Source organism: Narcine bancroftii, chromosome 4, assembly GCF_036971445.1.
Source record: "Narcine bancroftii isolate sNarBan1 chromosome 4, sNarBan1.hap1, whole genome shotgun sequence".
In the NCBI taxonomy this organism is placed as follows: domain Eukaryota; kingdom Metazoa; phylum Chordata; class Chondrichthyes; order Torpediniformes; family Narcinidae; genus Narcine; species Narcine bancroftii.
In genome coordinates this window covers 105,154,048-105,177,841 of record NC_091472.1, presented here as the reverse complement: position 1 = coordinate 105,177,841, position 23,794 = coordinate 105,154,048, and the positions used below count along the sequence as shown (strand labels likewise).

The 23,794-nt window shown below is 41.7% G+C and overlaps 1 protein-coding gene across 5 annotated transcripts in view; it reads right to left on the bottom strand.

The window, feature by feature from the left end:
- The window catches only part of memo1 (mediator of cell motility 1), an 89,902-nt gene that overhangs the window by 29,622 nt on the left and 36,486 nt on the right, over nt 1-23,794 (bottom strand). For 3 of the 5 annotated variants that reach the window (XM_069932339.1, XM_069932337.1, XM_069932338.1), the window contains 2 exons: nt 6,599-6,703; nt 2,538-2,650 (listed from right to left, as the gene is read on the bottom strand). In XM_069932339.1, the coding sequence (XP_069788440.1) occupies nt 2,538-2,650; nt 6,599-6,703 (218 nt within the window). The remainder of the gene's footprint in view (nt 1-2,537; nt 2,651-6,598; nt 6,704-23,794) is intronic. The other 2 variants (XM_069932341.1, XM_069932340.1) reach the window with 1 other exon arrangement.

The following is a 23,794-nucleotide window of genomic DNA, read 5'->3' as shown; positions in this document are numbered from 1 at the left end:
GGCGCCTCACAGTTCGGCGGGCAGCAACCTCCTTTGAAGAAGACCGCAGAGCCCACCTCACTGACAAAAGTAAAAGGAGGAAAAACCCAACACCCAACCCCAATCAACCAATTTTCCCTTGCAACCACTGCAACCGTGTCTGCCAGTTCCGCATCGGACTTGTCAGCCACAAACGAGCCTGCAGCTGACGTGGACATTACCCCTCCATAAATCTTCATCCGCGAAGCCAAGCCAAAGAACCAAGATTCAAAGGAATTCATTATTTCCTCTTGCTTTTATATATTATATGTTCACTTCCTCATGTTCAAGAACTCATCCATAAGCTTGAATGAATATGCAACAGATGCCACTGATTTCATCAAGACCACACGCACATACTGTGTGTTCCCCAACCAGAAGCCCTGGATGAATCAGAGAATTTGCAACCTGCTGAGGACGAGAACAAGGGTGATTAAGGCTGGGTATCGGGATCTTTACAAGAAGTCCAGGTACGACCTGCAGAAGGCCATCTCTGAAGCAACATGGCAACTCTGGAGGAAGCTAGAGACAGAAATAGATACACGCCAGCAATGGAAGGGAGTGCAGGCCATTACAGCCTACAATGTGAGGGCGAACACTATAGATGGCTGTGATGCTTCATTATCTGATGAGCGGAGCACCTTCTATGCCCGCTTTGAGAAGAAGAACCAAACACTACCTACTAGAATCCGTGAAAAGGCTGAGGACCCTGTGATATCTGTCTCTGAGGGCAACATCAGAACATCATTCAAGAGGGTGAACCCTTGCAAGGTGTCAGGCCCTGATGGCGTACCTGGCAGGGTACTGAATATCTCTGCCAACCAACCTGCCAGAGTTTCACGGACATTTTCAACCTCTCATTGTAGCAGTCCGAGGTTCCCACCTGCTTCAAAAGGGCATCAATCATCCCGGTGCCCAAGAAGAGTAGAGTGAGCTGCCTCAACACCTATCGCCCAGTAGCACTAACTTCTACTGTGATGAAATGCTTTGAGAGGCTGGTCATGGCCTGAATTAACCTAAGTAAAGATCCGGACCCACTGCAATTTGTCTATCATCACAAATGCTCCAAAGCAGATGCAATATCGCTGGCTGTCCACCTAGCTGTGGATCACTTCGAAAACAGCAATTCATACATACGGCTGCTCTTCATAGACTACAGCTTGGCCTTCAATACCATTATTCCCTCCGTGCTGGTCAAAAAGCTACAAATTCTGGGCCTCTGTGCCCTCCCCCCTCCCCCGTCAGTACGAAATGGAAACAGAGTCTCCTCCTCACTGATCATCAACAAAGGCGCACCACAAGGATGTGTGCTTAGCCCACTGCTCTACTCATTATACACCCACAACTGTGTGGCCAGGCACAATTCCAATGCTATCTACAAGTTTGCCGATGCTACCACAGTGGTCGGCAGAATACAAACGGCAATGAGGAAGCGTACAGGAGGGAGAGAGATCAGCTCATTGAATGGTGTAACGACAACAACCTTGCGCTCAATGTCAGCAAAACCAAGGAGATGATGGTGGACTTCAGAGAGAAGTCAGGGGAACACAACCCAGTCCTCATCAAAGGCTCTTCACTCTGCTACCATTGGGGAAAAAGGTACAGGAGCCTCAATGGCACAAGGACAACTTCTTCCCCGCTGCCATCAGATTCATGAATAATCAATTAACCAAAGACACTACCTTACTTTTTGTGCATTTTTTAATATAATGTTGTAAGATGATTATATAATATGAATGTTTACATTTTGATGCTGCTGCAAAACACCGAATTTCATGACTTGTTCATGACCATAAATTCTGATTGATTGATTGATTGATTTATGTGATATCTTGGAATACATTCCACTTGCAAACAGCTTATCATAAAACATGAACCAATTGCTTGTTATAATTTTTGTGCAATTTTGTGTCATTACAATTATTTCTTTCCACTTCAGAAAAGAACATTGATATCATAAGAGGACTTGAAAATAACGAAAGGGGAGAAATTTCTACATGAGAGGAGAACAGAGCCAAGTTGCTGAACTGTTAATAAATTCTGAAAGGAATTTAGGAGAACCTTCTTCAGAATGTTGATCCTGCTGCATGGAGTATTCAAGAGAATAAGACAAAGGGGTGGGGGGGGGGGGGTGGGTGGAAATGGAATGAGAAAGTTGTCCTGAGGTTAGATAGATTACATAGGAAAAAGAAGGAACACCAGCATGGATCTAGTGAACCAATTATCCTTTTTTCTAATATTAATACCAACTTCTCGAAGCTCTGCACTTCACATCTTGTGAGCTTGAAACGTCAAATCACTGCATTAAGCATTCAGGGCATTTGTGCAATGCTTTTCTAAATCCATGTTCATCACAACCACTGTATTTCCCCATCTTTTATACGGATTATTTCTCCCCAAACATCCACCGTGAGAAGGGCATCAGTTGATCCTGACATCCATTGCTTGAGCCATGTTAAGGAAACCGCATTTCTGCCTTTGCTTCATATCAGAATTAAGAACCAAGTATTGACACTTACTCTTTTGATCGATGCGTAGATCATACAAAGGCGTCCTATAAATATCTGCAGTGGATAGAGCACAGCGAGAAAGAGGTGCATGGTGCGATGGTCCCAAGATAAAAACTCTGCGTCTGTGTGCAAATTAAGTTCACAGGTAAATTTTTCAAATCACCTTCCTTCTATTTTAACACAAGTGATTACAAAATATTTAAGGTGGGTTACACAAGTGACAACAAAAGTGCCTCCCCTGTGAGCAGTTAGATGATGACATAGGTGAATCCCACAATCTCAACCTCAGTTCTGGGTCCAATGCTGTAAAACATCAATGATTTTGATGAAAACATACATGGTGTTAACAAGTTGTGGATGATGCTAAAGTGTCTGATAATGTAGATAGTTACCAAAAATTGCAACAAGATCTTGATCGGTTGGGCAGGTGAGCAGACGAATGGTTGATGGAGTTTAATACAGAGAAATATGAGGTGTTGTATTTTGGGAAGTGTGACATGGGTAGGTCTTAAACAGTCAATGGAAAGGTCTTGGGAAGTGTTGTAGAGCAGAGACATCAAGGAGTACAGGTATGTGGTACCTTGAAAGTGGCATCACAAGTAGATAGGGTGGTCACAAAGACTTTTGGCACACTGGAAGAGTGTTGAGTGCAGAAATTGGAACTCAAGTCACAGCTGTATAAGATGCTGGCAATGCCATATTTGGTGCATTGTGCTCAGATTTGGTCACTGTGCTAAAGAAAATATATCAAGGCAGAGAGGGTACAGTGAAGATTTATAAGGATGTTGCCAGGACTCGCAGGACTGAGCTATTGGGAGAGGTTGAGCAAGCTAAGGATTTATTCCTTGAGGTGCTGGAGGATGAGGGGGTGATCTCATAGATGTTCAAAATCATGAGGAATATATTGGGCGAATGCAGAGAATCTTTTGCCCAGAGTAGGGGAATCAACAGCCAGAGGTCATATGTTTAAGGTGAGGGGGAAGAGATTTAACAGGAACCTGAGGGGTTGAGGGTGGTAGTGTCATATGGAACAGCCTGTTGGAGGAGGTAGTAAAAGCAGGTGGTATTGCAACTTTGAGAAAAACTTGGCAGATACATGGATGGGATAAGTTTAGACAGATAAGGGCCAAACTCAGTCAGATGGGACTAGTGTGGGTGGGACGTTTTGTTCAGTGTGGGCAAGTTGGATTGCAAGTCCTGTTTCTTTGCAGTATAACTCTATAACCTACTCAAGAAACTCAAGGGAATTTTAGCTGAGAAAGGCAATATGGTTCATCTTAGTTAATTTATCCATTTCAAAGCAGTACACAATTGCTTCTGCAAAGTTTCTTTTGGAAGTTTTTTTGGGTCTGTTTTGAAGTTCAACTTATTATCCAGTATAATAGTTCTCAATGTTTGTCTTAAATTTTTCACAAGTTTCTCCCTCAGTCTACTCAGTATCCAATCTGTCTGTTATTCCTGAGCTGTCTTTCACCTGGAATCGAGCATACCTTTACAGGGTAAACGCAGGAAAAGATTGTTGTGCATTTTGTGTACATGACAAAATATGGAATTTGACTACTTTGTTCACAGCTTCTGTATGTTACTCAAAGATAATAAATAATACAAGTACATCGTCTACAACATTATAATGACTTTGCTTTGCATACTTGAACATGATGCAGGGTTCCCCTTTGCTAATGAACTTTGATACCCCAATTGTACATTCGTTTTCAATCCTCTGGAATGCTTGTGTACAACTGCTTTCATAAATGCATGAATTACCAGAAGATCACCCATGATGTATCTCTCATTTAGTTATAAAATGGTGACAGACTTGGGAGGAGTAACCAACCTTGTGTGGCTTGCAACTACCTCATGACAGTTGACACAGCAGCACTAAATGAGAATTGCTAATACACATTTTACAATCATTAAAACATAGGATCAGAAATAGGTTTATTCAGTCTGCCCCACCATGAGCTGATCCATTTTCCCATTCAGCCCCAATGCTCGGCTTTCTCCCCATAACCTTTGATGCCCTGGCTAATCAAGAACATAACTTTTTTCAATATTTTTATTAATTTCACTTAGCAAATGCTACTAGGTAAATAAACATGAATAGAACAATAATCAAACATATAATACTAGTGACAGTAATGACAAAACCTACATTACATTTTAAAAAAAAGAAACTTGCGATTCTACAAAATTGACCCCCTACCTACAGAGGCAGTTGGCAAAATACATAGACCATTAAAAAAAATCAAAAAATAGTTAAGCTTACAAATTTGGGAAATAATTAATAAAAGAACCCCATCGAGAAATAAAGTTTTCATTCATTACAGTAGCAGAATATCTATTTTTTTCTAAAGACAAACAAGCCATTGTATCAGACGGCCATTGAGTGTGAGAGGGAGGGTCAGTATTTTTCCATTTCATTAGTATGGCCCTTCTGGGAATCAGGGAAGTAAAAGCTACTCCATGGGATTGTGGAGAATTCAACATCGCATCATTGGGCCCACATATTCCAAACAAGGCAATAAAAAGAGATTAATATGAAGAACTAAAGATAGTATACGAAATACACCTTCCCAATAGAAGAGAATACAAAGCTGAAATATAATATACTATGAACCATCTTCAGTTTTACATTGTTTGCATTTAGAAGATAAGTTGGAATAGAATTTAGCTAGTCGGGTTTTGGAATAGTGGGCACCATGTACTACTTTAAATTGCAATAGTGAATGTCTAGAACAAAGAGAAGATGAATGAATATATTTCAGAGAAGAATCCCATGTAGTCTCAGAAAACATTTGTTGGAAATTTTGTTCCCATAGTTTTTTAATTCCATCCAGGGAATTATCCCTTGATATCAAAAATAGTTCATACAGGGCATATAACAACTGTTTATGGTCCGGCTGAAAACTATACATCTTCCCAATAACATTAAAATTCAAGTCCTGTGGCACTCTCAAAGATAAAGAGTTCAAAAAATTCCCAACCTGTAAATAGGAACATATCAAACCAAGGTATCAACAAAAAAAAAAAATGAACAAAGAGAAAGTAACATTCAGGAACAAAAATGTGTTTGGTACAACACAGTGAGTTCTGCTTATATAATGTTGTATTATTTAATCTCAGAGCCAGTTCAGAATATGAGCCACACTCTCATGCCTGCACAATCTTTAAACTATTGCAATAGTCTCATCCTGGAAGACGAACCAGCTCTGATGATTTTACGCACTAATTCAGGTATTTGCTAGAGGTTTGCAGGGCTCTGCTCTTGAGCAACCTGAATTTTATGGATTTCAGAATACAGTGTTTAAAATGCACTGAAGGAGGTTGATTTTGGGCATAGAATAGAATCACAAGAGTTTGGTCAGTGTGGATTAGTATGAGAACATTTAATGCACAGCTGTGATGGGTCCAGGATCTGTCAAGGTGTCTGTCAAACTGACCAGAGAGATGCAGGAAACTGACATTATTGGCACATTAAGCATGACTTAAGAGGATTTTGAATGAAGAAGATAATTGTTAGCTTGTTTCAGCTCCTGAGCTCTGATAACTGGGATAGGAAATTAATGCAAAAATGTACACCTTTAAATAACGGCCATTCCACGCGCAGCTCTCCAGTGGCTATTGTAGCCAATAATGGAAGTAGACACATGAAGAAGATTATCTTATTGGAAACCTTCTTACAAGACTATAGATCTGGTTAATGTATGACATGGATCCGCACTTCAAAATCTCAGCCAAGTACAAGATGGAAACAAGCACCGTCAACATCGAGCAAGTAAACAAGCACCATGCTTGTTCTCAATCTGGAAAAGTAGGTAGCGACTAGTTAGAGCCACACACAAAGACAATGCTCAGTGGGTCAGGCAGCATCTGTGGAAATCAAATGAACAGGCAATGTTCCTGGGTGAAGACCCTTCATGGGGAATGAAAGGCTTTCTTGATGAAAGGTCTCCAGTCCAAAACATCCAATGTCTATCGCTTTCCACAGATGTTGCCTGATCTATTGAGCTCCCCCAGCACTTCTTTTGTGTGTTGCTCCAGTTTACAGCATCTACAGACTTCTTGTTTACCTCCAGGCCTTGTTAGAGTTTGTTTCCAACTGATGTTCAGTACTTCTCACCCATATTGCCAGACAGCAGAAATAGTCCCATACTGCCAGAGAGCATAAATATTCCCTGTAAACACAATGTTTCAAGGAATCACCTGGAAAGAATGCACAGCACAGAAGAGACAATTCATTCCAAATATGCCAGACCTTTTTGTTCCTTTTGTGCACTTGTGCTATTTGCCTTACAATCTCATAGTAGTAGCTTCACACTTAAACTGTTCTGAGTGAATATGTTACTCCATTCTCTGTGAATTTATGAATAACAATTTTATATTGACAGCTCACATGAAGGACTCTGGTCATTTGGAACATGACTACGCATTTCCCATCAAATCAGAAGCTCCAAGAGTTAGACTTTTAAAGTCTGTTATCAAGAAAAGCTTCCCAGGGCTTTTCTCAGAAAAGTCACCTCTCAGTTCTTGAGTCATCCTTATAAATTGTTTTTCTCTTTTCCAGTACCTTTATTTCTTGCAGATTCAAGACCAGACGACATATGATATTTCAAACAGGTTACATGTTTAATCTAAACAGTCTTGCTTTTCGGTTTCCCTGCTCAAGAAGCAAACCTAACTGATAAGATTTTTATTTAAATGACTTATAGTAATCACTATATACCTGTGGATAGTTTCTCAGTTATCCCATTTAGAATAGCTTTTTCTGGCCAAAATTCATCACCCCTCATTTACCTGCATTGAAATTGTCAACTACACAACCATTCTCAGTAAGTTACATAATCTGCTGGAGGAATTCAACAGGTCAAGCAGCATCACTAGGAGAAAAAGAATGATCGATGTTTCTAGCCAAAGCTCTTTATCAAGACTGGTTAAATGTAGTGGAAAAGCCAGTCTAATAAAGGAAAAGTAGGAGGGGTGGAACAGGGGCCCTGGATAGGATTGGTGAAGCAGGCAGAGGTGAAACTTGATGGACAGGGGCAGAGGATTAGCAGATGTCAGGGAAAGGGAGAGGGGCAAATAAAAAACAAGGGGTCAGCTGGAAGAAGGTAAGTCACACAGAGTGGAGTGGGTGATTAAAGGCTGTCAGTGGAATCTGCTAAAAAGAGATAAGAATTGTATAGAGTCCAGATTGAATCGAAAGGGGTGGGTTGTTTAACTTTTGTCTCCTATGGAGACTATAGTGATTAAGAAAGAGGTAGTACTGGAGCTTTTGAAACATATAAAGGTGGATAAGTCTCCAGGTCCTGACAGGATTTTCCCCAGGACCTTGAGAGAAGTTAGTGAGGAAATCGTGGAGGCTCTGGCAGTGATTTTTCAAATGTCATTAGAGACAGGTATAGTGCTGGTGACAAGCGGTGTACCTCAGGGTTCGGTATTGGGACCGTTGCTGTTTGTCATATATATTAATGATCTGGAGGATGGGGCGGTAAATTAGATTAGTAAATATGCAGATGATACTAAAATAGGGGGACTTGTGGATGATGAAGAGGGTTTTCAAAGATTGCAGAGGGACTTAAACTGCTTAGAGGAGTGGGCAGAAAGATGGCAGATGGAGTTTAATGCTGATAAGTGTGAGGTGCTTCATTTTGGAAAGAATAATCAAAGCAAGACATATGTGGTAAATGGAAGGGCATTGAAGAATGCAGTGGAGCAGAAAGATCTAGGAATAACGGTGCACTGTTCCCTGAAGGTAGGAGCGCATGTGGATAGGGTGGCGAAGAACGCCTTTAGTATGCTTGCCTATATAAATCAGTGCATAGAATATAGAAGTTGGAAAGTACTGATGAAACTGTACAAGGCATTGGTAAAGCCAAATTTAGAGTACTGTGTGCAGTTCTGGTCACCAATTTATAGGAAGGATATCAACAAGATAAAGAGAGTGCAGAGAAGATTTACAGAAATGTTGCCTGGGTTTCACCATCTGGAATACAAGGAAAGATTGAACAAATTAGGTCTTTATTCCTTGGAACGTAGAAGGCTGAGAGGGGATTTGATAGAGGTGTTTAAAATAATGAGAGGGATAGACAGAGTTGATGTGAAAAGGCTTTTCCCATTGAGAGTAGGAGAGATGGATACAAGAGGTCATGGGTTGAGAGTTGACGGGCAAAAGTTTAGGAGTAACATGAGAATGGTTACTGTGTGGAATGGGCTTCCGGGAAAGATGGTGGAGGCAGGGTCAATTTTGTCATTTAAGAAAGAGTTGGATAAGTATATGGATGGGAGGGGGATGGAGGGATATGGGCAGAATGCTGGTAAGTGGGATTAGAGAAAGGTACTTGAATCAGTGCGGACTAGAAGGGCCAAATTGGCCTGTTTCCGTGCTGTAATTGTTATTTGGCTATATGGTTATAAGTTACATAATGCCTTCTCTTTAAACTCGCAGCCTCTCAAGACATAAACAGCTTTCAAAATATGATGTTCCCCTTGTAAGGTGAGAAGCCAATAAACTCCACAAAGTTGAACTGCTGTTAAAACAATGCTGATTTTGTTGACAAGAGTTTAATTAAGAAACTACTAATGTGTGGTGCTGCACACAAAATGCTGGAGGAACTCAGTGGTTCAATAGATGGTCAATATTTCAGGTTGAAGACACTTCATCAGGACTATTTATTACCTTCCTCAGATACTGCCTGACCCACTGAGTTCACCCCGCATTTTTTGTGTGGCTCGAGGTTTCCAGCATCTGTAGTCTATCTTGTTTACATCCAACTTGCTGCTAGTGTGCACATCCATTTAGATTCATTTTCAAAATGCAATCGATATTGAAGTCTAAAGGACATAATCATCTTTATGATTATAATTGTTGGTTCTTGCAGTGCTATGCTCATTGATTATTAGAGAAATTTTAGTTAAACTGATAGGATTATATGTATAATCTCCACAAGTTACAGAATCTTCACTTACCCCTAAAACTGGGGAAATATTAACTATTTGCCATTTGCAATTTTAAAAGTGACTCTTAAATCATATTTTCAACAGTTAAGAGCTGGTGGCAACATGTTAAAGTCTGATCACACATCAATAACCCTTAACCTCTCCTGATCCCAGATCTACTGCTCTTTGAAATGCTTGTTGTCAATCTTCTGTGGTGATACATTTTAGCTCCATTTTATAATCTATGTTAAGGGATGACTGCCAGTCTTTAACGTGTTTTATTCATGTAACTGATTTATCAACTTTTCAGACTGAAGTGAAATAATGATTTATTATTTTGTAGTTGTAGAGAAATACACCTTCCTCACCTTGGCTCTTCCTCTCAATCTCCAATCTGTGCAGTCACATGGTGTCAACAGAATCTGAATTAGAACATATAATGATGGTGTGATGCGAACTCCTCAAGCCTTTCTTTGGCCAAATGGCTGCAGAATAACTCCTCAAATATATTTTGTAAATCTGAGCCAGCATTAAGAAAATACTGATGTTGCAATCAGTATCTACCATAGCCGCATTATACTGGCCATCAAAACCTATTTGTACAAATGAGTCAACTATATGTTGTTTGGAAATATATAATAGGGCTGGCTGAGTCCAAACTAGTTGTCAAAATAAATTATCAAATATAATTTAGTTTGAATAACTTGCAATGGAAGTGTATTTTAGAAATGTTGTTGATTGATGACAAATGAACAAAGATAATAAATTAACACCTGGGCTTGGTAGGTTAATTAGGTGTAATTGGGCGGCACGAGTTTCATGGGCTGGAAGGGCCTTCTACTGTCCTGTATCGTTAAAAAAATATTAAATTAGCACATTTTGCATGTCTTTTTAAGGTGGAGTTCTGAGTTCCATAAATGTGCTAATTTTTTTGAAAATTTTATTTAATAATCATAATAAATCATACAATAAAAATACAGACAGATATGGCCAATATATAGTTCTATGAAAAGGAAATAATGTTTGTACAGGTTACTTTGAGAATGTAACCAGCAAATTATATAAGGGAGCATCAGAAGACTTTGAAAAGGGGTTTATTAAGATTCCTCACAATAGGGAAGTCATGAGATGGTGAGAATCTAGGAGGCTGCAGATCCTAAAATCTCCCAGACCTAGACCAGAAAACAGCATTAAAAATTTAAAATCCAGGACAAAAAATGGGGAAAAAAATCCTCTCTGAATACAAGAGGATGAGGAAGCTTCAATCAACAAACAAAACCGAAAATACAGTGAGGAAATGGGTGACCCGACAAGGATCCGAAGTAAGTGGAGGAGCTTTGTATCGGGAGAAATGGCAGTGTTGACCTGAGAGCCATCGAGAACACAACTCTCTCCCACCCCGACCTCAGCATCAATGGGAGTTCTGCAGGCAGGCAATGCCCAGAGAGGAGGAATGGTCCCGAGCAGCAGTGAGCAGGAGCAAGGGGGAACAGCTGATTCTCCCTCGCATGCCAAGCAGCGGTTGGGGGTCCACTGGCAGTGCGTTGAGTCAGGGAGTGGTGGGCTCGAGTGGAGCCAGCGTGAGCTTGGAAATAGCGAGCTCCGACGAGGATGCGGAGGAGGTCGACCGGGACAGCGACAGCAAGGGTTGTCGAGTCAGATATGAGGCTTGGCGGGGCGAAGGCGATGGTGGCAATCAGGTGTGTGAGGGATCCATCCACGAGGCCACGAGCAGCTGGAACAGAAAAGGGAGGAGGAGGGCCCGGTGCCCTCCTTAAGAGACATTTTACAGACTCTGACCCAAATGGAAAATAGGTTCGAGAAGGTAGTGGACAGAAGGGCCAGAGACATGTCAGAAAAATTAGACAGGATGGAGGGGGCCCTGGTGAATATAACAGGCAAGGTGACAGAGGGAGAGGAGAGATTGGGGGCAGGTGAGGATAGAATTGCCACAATGGAGCAAGAAATTAATGGACTCCTTAAAGAAAGAGATGAGGTATGGGGGAAGCTGGACTTCCTGGAGAACTTCACAAAACACTGCAACATTAAAATAGTGGGATTGAAAGAAGACTCCGAGGCGGGTAGGAATCTTACAGGATTCCTAACTAAATGGATCCCCGAAGTACTAGGAAAGAGCCTTTAGAGCCCCAATCCTGAAGCCAGAACTGGGACAAAGACCTCGATCAATCCTTATAAAGTTAAAATATTTTCAAGATCGTGAGAAAATATTAGGGGCAGCGGCAAAAGGGGCAATTCAGAGGGGAACCGCCTTGGAGTACAGGGGGTCGACAGTGTTCTTTTATCCAGATATTAGTGCAGCTCTGCTCAACAAGTAGAAAGACTTTGAACTGGTTAAGTGATCGGCAAAGCCGATCTATGGCATGCCGCTACCCTGAAAATGATATTGCTGTAAGGGAGAAAGGAAATTTTTTTTACAGAAAAGGAAAAAGCGTGTCAATTTATAAATATTCTGCTGGCACTAAATGGTGGAACAAGTGGAAAAGAATAAAAGGGGCAACAAGACTTTAAAAAAAATTATTAAAGCTGGTAGACTGGGAGGACTTGGATTTCTGTGTTATATAAAGAATGGGCTTTTGGCTGTTTTCTGATTTTAGAAAAACCACTGATAAAATGTTATATGTAAGGGTCTTGTGGGTTCTGGGTCTGGACGGGTGGAGGTTGCTGAGGGTGAGAATGGAGAGTCATGGTGATCGCATGGTAAGGGGTAATGGCGGTGAGAGGAGGGTGACCACCAAAGGTGTGAGCGAAGGGTGGCTGAGACTCACGTAGGATGTGTATGGGGTATGTGTTCCCTTTTATTATTCGGAGGGGTATGGATGTGAGTGGGTATGTATGTTGTGGTGTTGTGGACAAATGGGTTTGTGGCGTCCTTTTTTTTCCCCAGAGCCTGTTACAGCTCGGATGGAGTGGAGCAATGGGCAGATGGTAAGAGATTGGGTCTGCGGGGGTTTGGCGGTGGAGATGGAGGGTAAACATTTAGGGAGGGAGCCCTGGTGTAATGACTAAAAGTGTAAAGTATGCTACTTTAAATGGACAGGTAAAATGAAAAAGGGTCTTGGCACACATAAAAAAGATGGGGATAGATTTGGCCTTCCTCCAAGAGATGCATTTAACAGATGGGAGCATCAGAAGCTAAAAAGGAGATGGGTCAGGTCATATCCTCCTTGTTTGGCTCAAAGGCAAGGGGGGGTAGCAATTCTGGTGGGAAGGAGTGTTCCATTGCAGGTGCAGAGGGTGATTACAGATAAAATGGGAAGATTCGTTATGGTGCACGGTCAGATAGATTCAAAATCTTGGACCCCAATTATGATGATGAAAAATTTATACAGGCCATTTCCCTACAATTGGCGGAGGCAAATGAAAATATTCTAATGGGTGGGGGGGGCGCAACTTTAATCTACTTCTGGATCTGGTGCTCGATAAATCCACAAAACGAATAACTAGGACTAGAGCGGCAAAAGCCACCACTGACTGCATGAGAGAGCTGAATTTGATAGATGAGAGGTGGAAAAAGCATCCAAGAGAGAGAGATTACTCATTTTACTCAAGGCAACGTGATTCCTACTCTAGAATAGACTTTTTTCTGGCTTCAGCCCATATAGAGTGTAGGATCATGGAAGCTGAGTCCGGAGCAAGGCTTCTCTTGGACAACTCACCCCTGGTTTTGACTACAGAAATGCCAGATAAGCAGGACACAGCATACCAGTAGCATCTTAACACTGTTGTTGAAAAAGCCGGAGTTTTGTAGTTTCATAAGAGCTGAAATAGCCTTGTTTTGTGAGACCAACTGCACATCTACTACATATAAATTCCTTCTGTGGGACACCCTTAAGGCATACTTTAGGAGCCAGATAATTGTGTACACAAAAGTGGTCAAGAAAAATTATAAGAGAGAGGTGGAGGAATTGGAAAAGGACATTACCCAATTAGAGAAAGATTTTCAGAAATCAGGCTTAGATGATCACTATAGAACTCTTACAAACAAGAAATTGGAATATAATACACTTCAGACATATAGTATGGAGAAGGCCCTTTCGAGGTCGCGGCAAAATTATGAGTTGGGGGAAAGAGCTCATTAGTTCTCGCCTGGCAGTTAAGGGCAGGACAAGCCTCTAGATCAATGCAATACAAACAGGGAATGGCCAGATCCCATATATACCAAAAGAAATTAATGAGACCTTCGGAGAATTTTATGAAGGACTGTAGAAATCTGAATTGACTGGGGAATTCTAATTGAATGGACGAGATTCTGGCCAGATTAGATCTCCCAAACTTAAACCCGGAGGAGCAGGAGGGACTAGACCTTCCTCTTACAGAGGAAGAGCTGGGAAAAGCACTGAGTGCGCTACAAGCTGGCAAGTCTCTAGGGGAAGACAGATTCCCACCTGAGTTACTAATGCCTCTATATATGGAGGTGATGGACTAGGCAAAGGAAACACAGACCCTCCCAGAATCTTTCACAACGATGATTGTTACGACAATCTTAAGGAAGGGGAAAGATCCACTTTTGACATCTTATTGACCAATTTCCCTGCTGAATATCGATTATAAGATCCTTGCCAAGGCCCTGGCAAACAGATTGGTGTTGCATTTACCAAAATTAATAAACAAAGATCATGCAAGCTTTGTGCAGGAGAGGCAAGTAGCGGATAACATTGGCAGACTGTTGAGTGTAATGCATCTGGCACAAACTAGAAATGAGAAGGGATTGGCTGTTTCCTTGGATGCAGAAAAGGCTTTTGATAGACTGGAGTGGAAATTTTTATTTAAAGTGCTGAAGAAGGTGGGGTTAGGGCCAATTTTTCAAAATTGCATTAGGATGCTATACCATGTGCCCAAGGCAATGGTTACCAGATCTAGTAGACAATGATGCCCGCTGTCACTGGCTTTCTTTGTGCTAGCAATCAATCCACTGACTGAGGCCATTCACCAGAATCCAGACATTTAAGGTGACAGAGTGGGCTAGGAGGAGCACAAAATCAACTTATTTGCTGATGACGTTCTGATATATCTGACAGACCTTGTGACTTCTTTGCCTCAGTTGCACGTGGTATTGGAGGGCTATGGGAAACTCTCAGGGTATAAGATCAATTGGGGAAAAAGTGAGGTGATGCCACTCACAGAGGAGAATTATAGCCAACTTAAAGAAAATAGTAATTTAAAGTTGTCATAGGAGGGGATTAAATACCTAGGAGTTAATATTGATGGCAACTTGAACAATTTATACATTAAATTACGCCCCCTTACTGGAGAGAGCTGAATAGGATTTAAATAGATGGATGTCCCTGCCCATAACATTAGTGGGCAGGGTTAACTGCATCAAAATGAATGTATTGCTAATATTCCAGTATTTTTCCAGACATTGCCTGTGCCATTACCCCAGGGTTTCTTCAAACAGCTGCTACACAAGGTCAGGATGTTTCTCTGGAATTGTAAGGTGGCAAGGGTCTCTATGAAAAATTAACATGGGATTACAGTCTAGGCGGATTGAGGATGCCAGACCTTAAAAAATATTATTGGGCAGCCCAGTTGAGATACATCACCTCTCTCTTCCAGGGAGGAGGTGTACCATCCTGGGTGAGAGGACAGCAGAGGACATTATTTATAAATGGGACACTAACTTGCTGTCAGGAAAGAAGGGCAGCCCCACATTAAAACAAGTGATTAATATCTGGAACAAAATTAACCAATATTTGAACTTCAAAGTGGGACGGTCCCCCAAAACGCCCCGACTCCTAATAAATTATTACCATTAATAGTAGGTAACAAGATCCTGGAGGGCATCAGGTACAAATTGTTCTGTTACATGCAGGGGCAATTAATGTCGTTTGAGCAATTCAAAAATAAATATGATTTGTCAAATCAGACATTCCACTGCTATCTTCAAATAAAATCATTTTTACAGGTCGTATTGGGTCCAAGTATGGCCCTTCCTTGGTGCAGTGCCATAGAGACCATGATTTGAAGGGGGGGTGTGGAAAGAAATTCATTTCTACAATGTATTTCCTGCTCCAGTCAGGTGGACCCAAACCGGGACTCCATAGATCAAGAGAAAGATGGGAGTCGGACATAGGTGTGGTAACTGATGAGGGATGCTGGTCCAATTTATGCCAGGTCATTAATGAAGGGTGCAGGTTAGTGCAATATAATTTCTTGCACCCGCTGTATCTAACACCACAGAAAATGAACAGGTAAAAACCAGAACTCTCGGAACAATGCTTCAGATTCGATATGACGACTGGGACGTTCGTGCACACAACCTGGTCATGTGCCAAGGTGAGGCCCTATTGGGAAGAACTAGACCAAGTGCTTGAGAAAATCATAGATAAACGATTCCCACAGGACCCAGAGTTGTTCCTGCTGGGAAATACAATGGACAAAAGGCTTACAATGAAGCTGTCCAAATTTCAAATTCAATTTGTGTTAATCGTACTGGCAGTAGCCAGGAAATGCATTGCGGTGACTTGGGAGTCCAACTCTAGTCTTAGTATTGAACGATGGAATATGGAAATGCAGAGCTGCATTCCCCTGGAGAAAATAACTAACAACCTGACAAATAAATACAATACCTTTCATAAGATCTAGCAGCCATACATGCACTACATAGGCATGTGGCGGTGATTGGTTTCCACTTTCCTTGCTGTGGCTTCCTCTCCCTCGCACTGATCCTGATCAAGGAAAGTCAGGAATGAGTATCGGCCCAGAGGCCGCCCATTGAGCTGCGACAATCCCTGCCCCTTACTTATTACCTATTTTCCTAGTGTTAAAAAAGTTTTGTTGTTGTTGGTCGAAGTGTGAGTGAGTCGTCTTGTTTTATGTGTGGTGGAGGGGGGTTGGTAGAGACACGGGCTTGTATATATAGTCATAAAGAAAATGAATATTTGTACATTTGAATGTGAACTGCCATTTTTTAACATGACACTGTATATGGCTGTACAAGCTTGTGTGAAAATATAAATAAAATATTCAAAAAAAAAGATCCCTCACAATAGGTTTCTATATTTAAAAAATACTCACATGACAAAGGATAATAACTTGGTATGGGCAATGGATTGGTTAAAGTGCAAAAGAAAATGGAAATAAATGGGCTATTTCAGGTTGCCAAGTTACTGCCTCCAAGACTGGGTTCCCAATTTGTTAAAATTCATGTTCATGACCAAGGTGAAAGTATAACCTCAATAAGTTTACTGATGAGGAGGACATACAAGTCTGCAAAGGGATAGAAACAGGTTACATGAATGGACAAGAAGTTGCAGGTATTGTGAGTTGAATGGAATACAAGTTGATATATTTTGGCAAGTGCAATAATCGATTGTAAATGGTTGTGTTCAGAGGGGTCCGAGTATCTGGAATATAAAATTCCAAAGAGTAAGGAAGAATAGTTTTAATTTAACTACAATTCAACAATTTTGAGCATTGATACCCTTTTGAAATAGAAAATGTTAGTGTGCAGCTTGCTGGATACAGAAATTTCAAATGAACAGTGAAACAGAGTTAAAACAAATTTCAGGCAGAACAGATAAAGGGTCAGATACGGCCTGCCTTGCTGAGAGCCTCAAACAGTTCTGTCTTTACTTTAAATTTCCAGCATCTGCAATGTTCTTTGTTCTTCAAATATTTCTGACATCCCTAATTCTAAAGCCACACTCCAACGTTCAAAATTCTCAAGTGCAGTGGTCTGTATGCAGTTTGGAGTTTCCCCACCCAACGAGGAAGATTCTTGAATTAAAGGCGGCCGTACATTATAGATTCACAAGACGGTTTCTTGAGCTTGGGGATGGCATTGAGAAGAGATGAAATAGGAATGGCTGGATTCACTGTAAATCAGAAGAATGAGAGGTGACTTTTGGTTTCTCCTCTTTCCTCCCACATCCCAAATCTACTTGTAGGTTAATTGTCTCTTATTAAATTACTCCTCAGTGTAAAAAGAATCAAAAGTAAAAGAGAATTCATAGCAGGACTAAAGGGCAACAGAGAGAGATAGAGGTATTGGGATTGTTCTGTACAGTGTTGACTTGTATTTGAATGCCCTCCTTCGTGGTTAACATTGTGTGTCACAGCTTGTGAAATTGTGTTCAATCTTGACCTTAGGTGCTGTCTGCGTGAAGTTTGCACATTGTCTCTGCAAGGTTAGTCTCAACGGTCAGGTTTCCTCCCACATGTCAAAAGATGTGTTGTAAGATTAATTGGCAAATTACCACTTAATATGGGAAAAGGCACAAGGAATCAAAGGGAATTTGACAGACATATGAGAGAAAATAAATTCAGGGGGAAGAGGAAAATAAAGTGGGGAAGCATGAGGTTGTTGGGATTACCTTCATGGACTCTTCAGCCAAATAATTTCCTGTGTTAAGACAAGCAACCTTGTAGGAAGATCTGACAATAAATACTGAGAGTTTCTTCAGTCTGGAGAACTTGGAATGAGGAAGAGTGGCTTTAAATTAGGTATGTAAGAAATAGCTTGAAAAAGCTGGAAATCTAAAATAGAAACTGTTGGAGGTTCTCAGCAGGTCAGTCAACATCTGCAGCTTTCTCAGTTTTCATGTTGAGCTTCACACCTGAATTTTTAACTTAGCTTCACTATCCATATAACCATATATATCCGTTAGAAGTTTCTGTACCCAGCATGCTGAAGGCTGAAACTTTCTATTCCAACAGGGTATTGATGCTCAAAGTTGGTAAATATATTTAAAGCTGCAATTGACTGATTAGGAAATCGAGCAATGTAGGAACCAACTGGAAAGGTGCAGTCAAGAGAGGGAATCACTCAGCATCCAGCAGAGTTAACTCAAGAGATTATTCTGGCTTCTGCTTCTATTTTGGTTCTAATAAATCAAATTATATTACAAAACAAGAATGGACAAAGGCCACATATTACCTACTATAAGAAATGTTGCAGTATCAATTACCAAGTATCTGCCCAACCCAGGACATGCTGTGTTTTTGCTACTGCCATCAAAAAGAAGGTATACCAGGTTCAAGAATAGTTACTACCCCTCAACTATCAGACTCTTTTTTTTTTCTTTCTTTCTTTCTTTCTTTGGCTTGGCTTTGCGGACGAAGGTTTAAGGAGGGGGTAAATGTCCACGTCAGCTGCAGGCTCGTTTGTGGCTGACAAGTCCGATGCGGGACAGGCAGACACGGTTGCAGCGGTTGCAGGGGAAAATTGGTTGATTGGGGTTGGGTGTTGGGTTTTTCCTCCTTTGCCTTTTGTCAGTGAGGTGGGCTCTGCGGTCTTCTTCAAAGGAGGTTGCTGCCCGCCAAACTGTGAGGCGCCAAGATGCACGGTTTGAGGCGATATCAGCCCACTGGCGGTGGTCAATGGGGCAGGCACCAAGAGATTTCTTTAGGCAGTCCTTGTACCTTTTCTTTGGTGCACCTCTGTCACGGTGGCCAGTGGAGAGCTCGCCATATAACACGATCTTGGGAAGGCGATGGTCCTCCATTCTGGAGACGTGACCCACCCAGCGCAGCTGGATCTTCAGCAGCGTGGACTCGATGCTGTCGACCTCTTAACCAACAGGGAATTAACTATATTAATCTAGAGACTCATTTAAGGACTATTATTAATGTATACTGTATTTACATCTGCATTTTCATAGTTTGTTTATAGTTCCTGATATGTACATTTTACAGTTACTGGTATAGAATTTGCAAAGCCTGACCCGCAGAAATAAGAATCTCAGGGTTGTATGTGATGTCAGGTATGCATTCTGACAATAATTTTAACTTTGAAACCTTGAAACCTTCTCCATCTATAAAGTGGCTTGGCAATAAAATGTAATGGTGGAGGCTTGTTTTGCAATCAGCTGTCTGTGACTTGTGGTGTGCCACAGGGATCGACGCTCAAAACCTACTGCTTGTAGTACCCATGACTGATTTTTTTAAGTGAATGTGGGAGGCGTGATCAGTAAATTCACACGACACAATGATTGGTGAAATTACGGATTCTGCAGAAGGAAGGTGATATCAATGTGTGGTGATCAGGGCTGAGTAATGGCAGAAAGCTTTAAAAGGTACACAACTAGTTGTGCCAGAAACTCAGGTTTAACCTGACCTTGGGTGCTGCATGTGTGGAGTTTGTATGTTTTCCCCATGTCGATGTGGGTTTCCTCAGGGTACTCCTGTTCACTCCCACCGCCATTGTAAATTGCCCTCAGTGTGTAGGCAAATGGTAGAATTGGGGTGGCAAGAGTGAGATTAATGTAGGATTAGTGTAAATGGTGATTGATGGTCAGCATGAACTTGATGTGCCAGTTTCTATACTGGAAAATAACATACTCAGGACTTTGGTGGTGCTGGAGTAGCATATTTTCTGGGCCATTATTAATAGTAATACTCAAACATATTTTGATGATGCGCAATAGAATAATAAATATTCCAATATATCAAGTTGGTATGGCTACCAATCCCCATCTTGACAAACACTTTACAGGAGCACGACTAAGAGTGTCCTGTCTGGCTGCATCATTGCATGGTATGGTAGCTGGAAAGCATCAGACTGGGTCAATAGAGGATTATCAAATGGCCGAGATCACTGGGGTGTCACTTTCATTTATTGACAACATTCACCTGGAGTGTGATTAAATAAGGCCAAAAAAATTATTGAGGGTTCTTTCCATCCAACGCACAGTATCTCTGACCCACTATCATCAAGAAGGGGGTACAGGAGCATCTAAATCAGGACTGCCAGGCTGGGAAATGGCTTTTTTCAGCAGGCTGTGAGACATATCGTTATGTACATATGTGATTATTATGTGCTGTGTATTGTGTGTTATTTGCCTTGGCGAGTCTATCTTTTCTCTATCTTTTTGTCGATCCTTGCATCAGATGAAATGGTGCAGCCAAGGTAGCACCTGGTTGACCGTTTTGAGTTCTGTGTGCCCGATGGAGATGTGGAGGGGCTGGTGGGGAGCTGGCTGATGGAGGACCTCAGTTTTCTTCAGGCTGACTTTCAGGCCAAACATTTTGGCAGTTTCCGCAAAGCAGGATGTCATGTGCTGGAGAGCTGGCTCCGAATGGGCAACTAAAGCGGCATCGTCTGCAAAGAGTAGTTCACGGACAAGTTACTCGTGTCTTGGTGTGAGCTTGCAGGCGCCTCAGATTGAAGAGACTGCCATCCGTGCGGTACCGGATGTAAACAGCGTCTTCATTGTTGAGATTTTTCATGGCTTGTTTCAGCATCATGCTGAAGATAGTAAAGAGGGTTGGTGCGAGGACGCAGCCTTGCTTCACGCCATTGTCAATGGAGAAGGGTTCGGAGAGCTCATTGCTGTATCTGACCCAGCCTTGTTGGTTTTCGCGCAGTTTGATAACCATGTTGAGGAAGACTACACAAAAGAGTCTTTGAAAAACAACCACCTGAAGAAACACACAAAGATCAGCGTGTACAGAGCCGTTGTCATACCCATGCTCCTTTTCGGCTCCGAATCATGGGTCCTCTAGCGGCATCACCTACGGCTCCTAGAACGCTTCCATCAGCGCTGTCTCTGCTCCATCCTCAACATTCATTGGAATGACTTCATCACCAACATCGAAGTACTCGAAGTGGCAGAGTCCGCAAGCATTGAATCCATGCTGCTGAAGACCCAACTGCGCTGGGTGGGTCACGTCTCCAGAATGGAGGACCATCGCCTTCCCAAGATCGTGTTCTATGGTGAGCTCTCCACTGGCCACTGAGACAGAGGTGCACCAAAGAAGAGGTACAAAGACTGCTTAAAGAAATCTCTTGGTGCCTGCCACATTGACCACCGCCAGTGGACTGATCTCGCCTCCAACAGTGCATCTTGGCGCCTCACAATTGTTCGGCGGGCAGCAACCTCCTTTGAAGAAGACCGCAGAGCCCACCTCACTGACAAAAGACAAAGGAGGAAAAACCCAACACCCAACCCCAACCCACCAATTTTCCCTTGCAACCGCTACAACCGTGCCTGCCTGTCCCGCATCAGACTTGTCAGTCACCAACGAGCCTGCAGCAGACATGGACATACCCCTCCATAAATCTTTGTCCGCGAAGCCAAGCCAAAGAAGTATTGTGTATGCATGTGTATGTCCATAGTCTGTAAAAAAAAGCTGTTTCATCTGGTTGTATATGTTGTCAGATGATAATAAACTTCAATTTGAAGTTTCAAGGGAGCTTGGGAGTTGGGCAAAAATCACCCAGTACTTCATATGCTGCATCTTTCATACTCACATCACACTATTCTTCTCCCTCTTTCATTCGATCAGAAAACACGAGTTTGAACACACGAGCCTCCAGATTCAAGGACAGTTTCTTTCCTGCTGTCATCAGACTCTTAAATGATTTCTCCTTTGGTAAAAGATAATGCCCTTGCATTTTTTTTCCCATTGTACTTCTCTCTACACCTTGCACAATTAGATTTATTGCATCTCCACTCCCTACACGTCAATTCAAATAGTTGAACAGCAGATTATATTATATAGCACCTCAATTCCAAATAACAACAGAGTCCAATTCTATCCTAACCTGGAGCTTCTGTTCAATCTCTGATCATTGGTGAATGCCAAAGTGCAATTAATATTCACAACCTGAAAGCAAAGAACTGTTTAGAGCTTCAGAAATTGTTTCTGCAAAATTTAAATCTTGACGATAATGTTGACGGAGAGAGAAAAATAGATGTATCCATTCTTTCTTCACAAATTCATGTCACATGAAATGTTCCATGCAACCCTCAGATGAACACATTTTTTAAAACTCCCCAACAAGCAATTATAGAAACAGAGCATCCATGTGTGCGCTAACAAAAATTGATGGGACACTTCCATTGTCACACTCCACAATCAAGTGGCCTTTCATTAATTGACAATGGATCGTGCTCTTCTGAAGCACTCAACTGTCCTCAACCACCTTCAAAAGTAAAAGTGGTGGAATGTCAGTGTCGACAAGGATGAAGTTACCACAACACATCTAGATTTTCCCATTGTACTTCTCTCTACACCTTGCAAACAATAGTGAACATGACTGTTCAAGCATTTGAAAGGAATTGCACTTTCAATATTTGTACAGGACAATCTATGAAAGCAAAAATAGTTCCATGTGTATTTGAAACTGGAGAGGACGCTATATGATCTTGTAATATTTTTTAATGGAATGATTCCTATCTTCAACTCTTACAATGCAATCCCTGAAGACAGTCATTAAACCGCAGGATATTAGTTTAAGGAGAGAGGAGACATATTTAGAGGAGACATCAGAAGGAAGTTTTTTTAAAACTCAGAATGTGGTAGGTGTCTGGAATGCATTGCCAGGGGTGATGATGGAGATTGGTACAATAAGACTCTTAGATAGGCACATGGGTGTTAGAAAAAAGAGTTATGAGCATGAGGAAAGGAAAAAGTAGATTCTTGTGGAACAGGTTTAGATATGTCAGTAAAACATTGTGGGTTGAATAGACTGCAATGTTCTCTGTTCTATGAACCAAAGGAATTGGGCTACTAATGGCAACCATTGTTCACTTTCCATCAGTGAGACCCTGATTCATGCACCTTTTTTTTGAAACACAAGCAGTAAGTATGAACAATGCACCTTTCTTGACCAAGTTTTTATTTAAAAATTAGTTTTCCAGAACCTGCCCATCTTTGGCAGGAAGTGCTTTAACTGGTCATCCCCAATTATCCTCAAGCGGGTGATCAAGAGCTATTTCATTGATTCTCTGCTGTGCATCTGGTGATGGTGCTTTCTGCACTGTTACAAAATGTACCAGGGCTCACACCCAAATGATGATGGAGGAACAGCAATGCACTATCAAATTTGGTGGGTGTGGGTTGAGAGAGGAACCTATATTTCTGTGTTGGCAGGACTGTTTTCTTGCTGGTTGAGGCAAGCAGGCAGTTTTGGAATCGCCTACCTATGTACACACATTTTAGAGTCAGTATATATTGTAGCCATGATGTTCAGATGGGGAAAGGAATGAATGTTTAAGGTGTCAACTGGATGATGTTGATCTTCTCAAGTGCAGTTGGAGCTCTAATTATCCATGCAAATACAGTGTGATCCATTATGGTTTCGAAGTAATGGAAAAGCTTTGGAGCATTGGAGGAGTTGCCCACCACAGGGTACCAGCCTCTAATCTGCTCTTGAAACCATAGTACTTGTGTGGCCGATGCTGTTGTAGCACATCAATAATACCCACACACTACCCCACCCCACTACCACTGACCCCACCTCCCAGGATGGTGGATGGTAGGGGAACTCCTTGATGGCAATACCATTATAGTATAACAGTAGATCTCAACCTTTTTCGGTCGAAGGCCCACCTGGCTTCTGGCCTAACATGCCATGACCCACT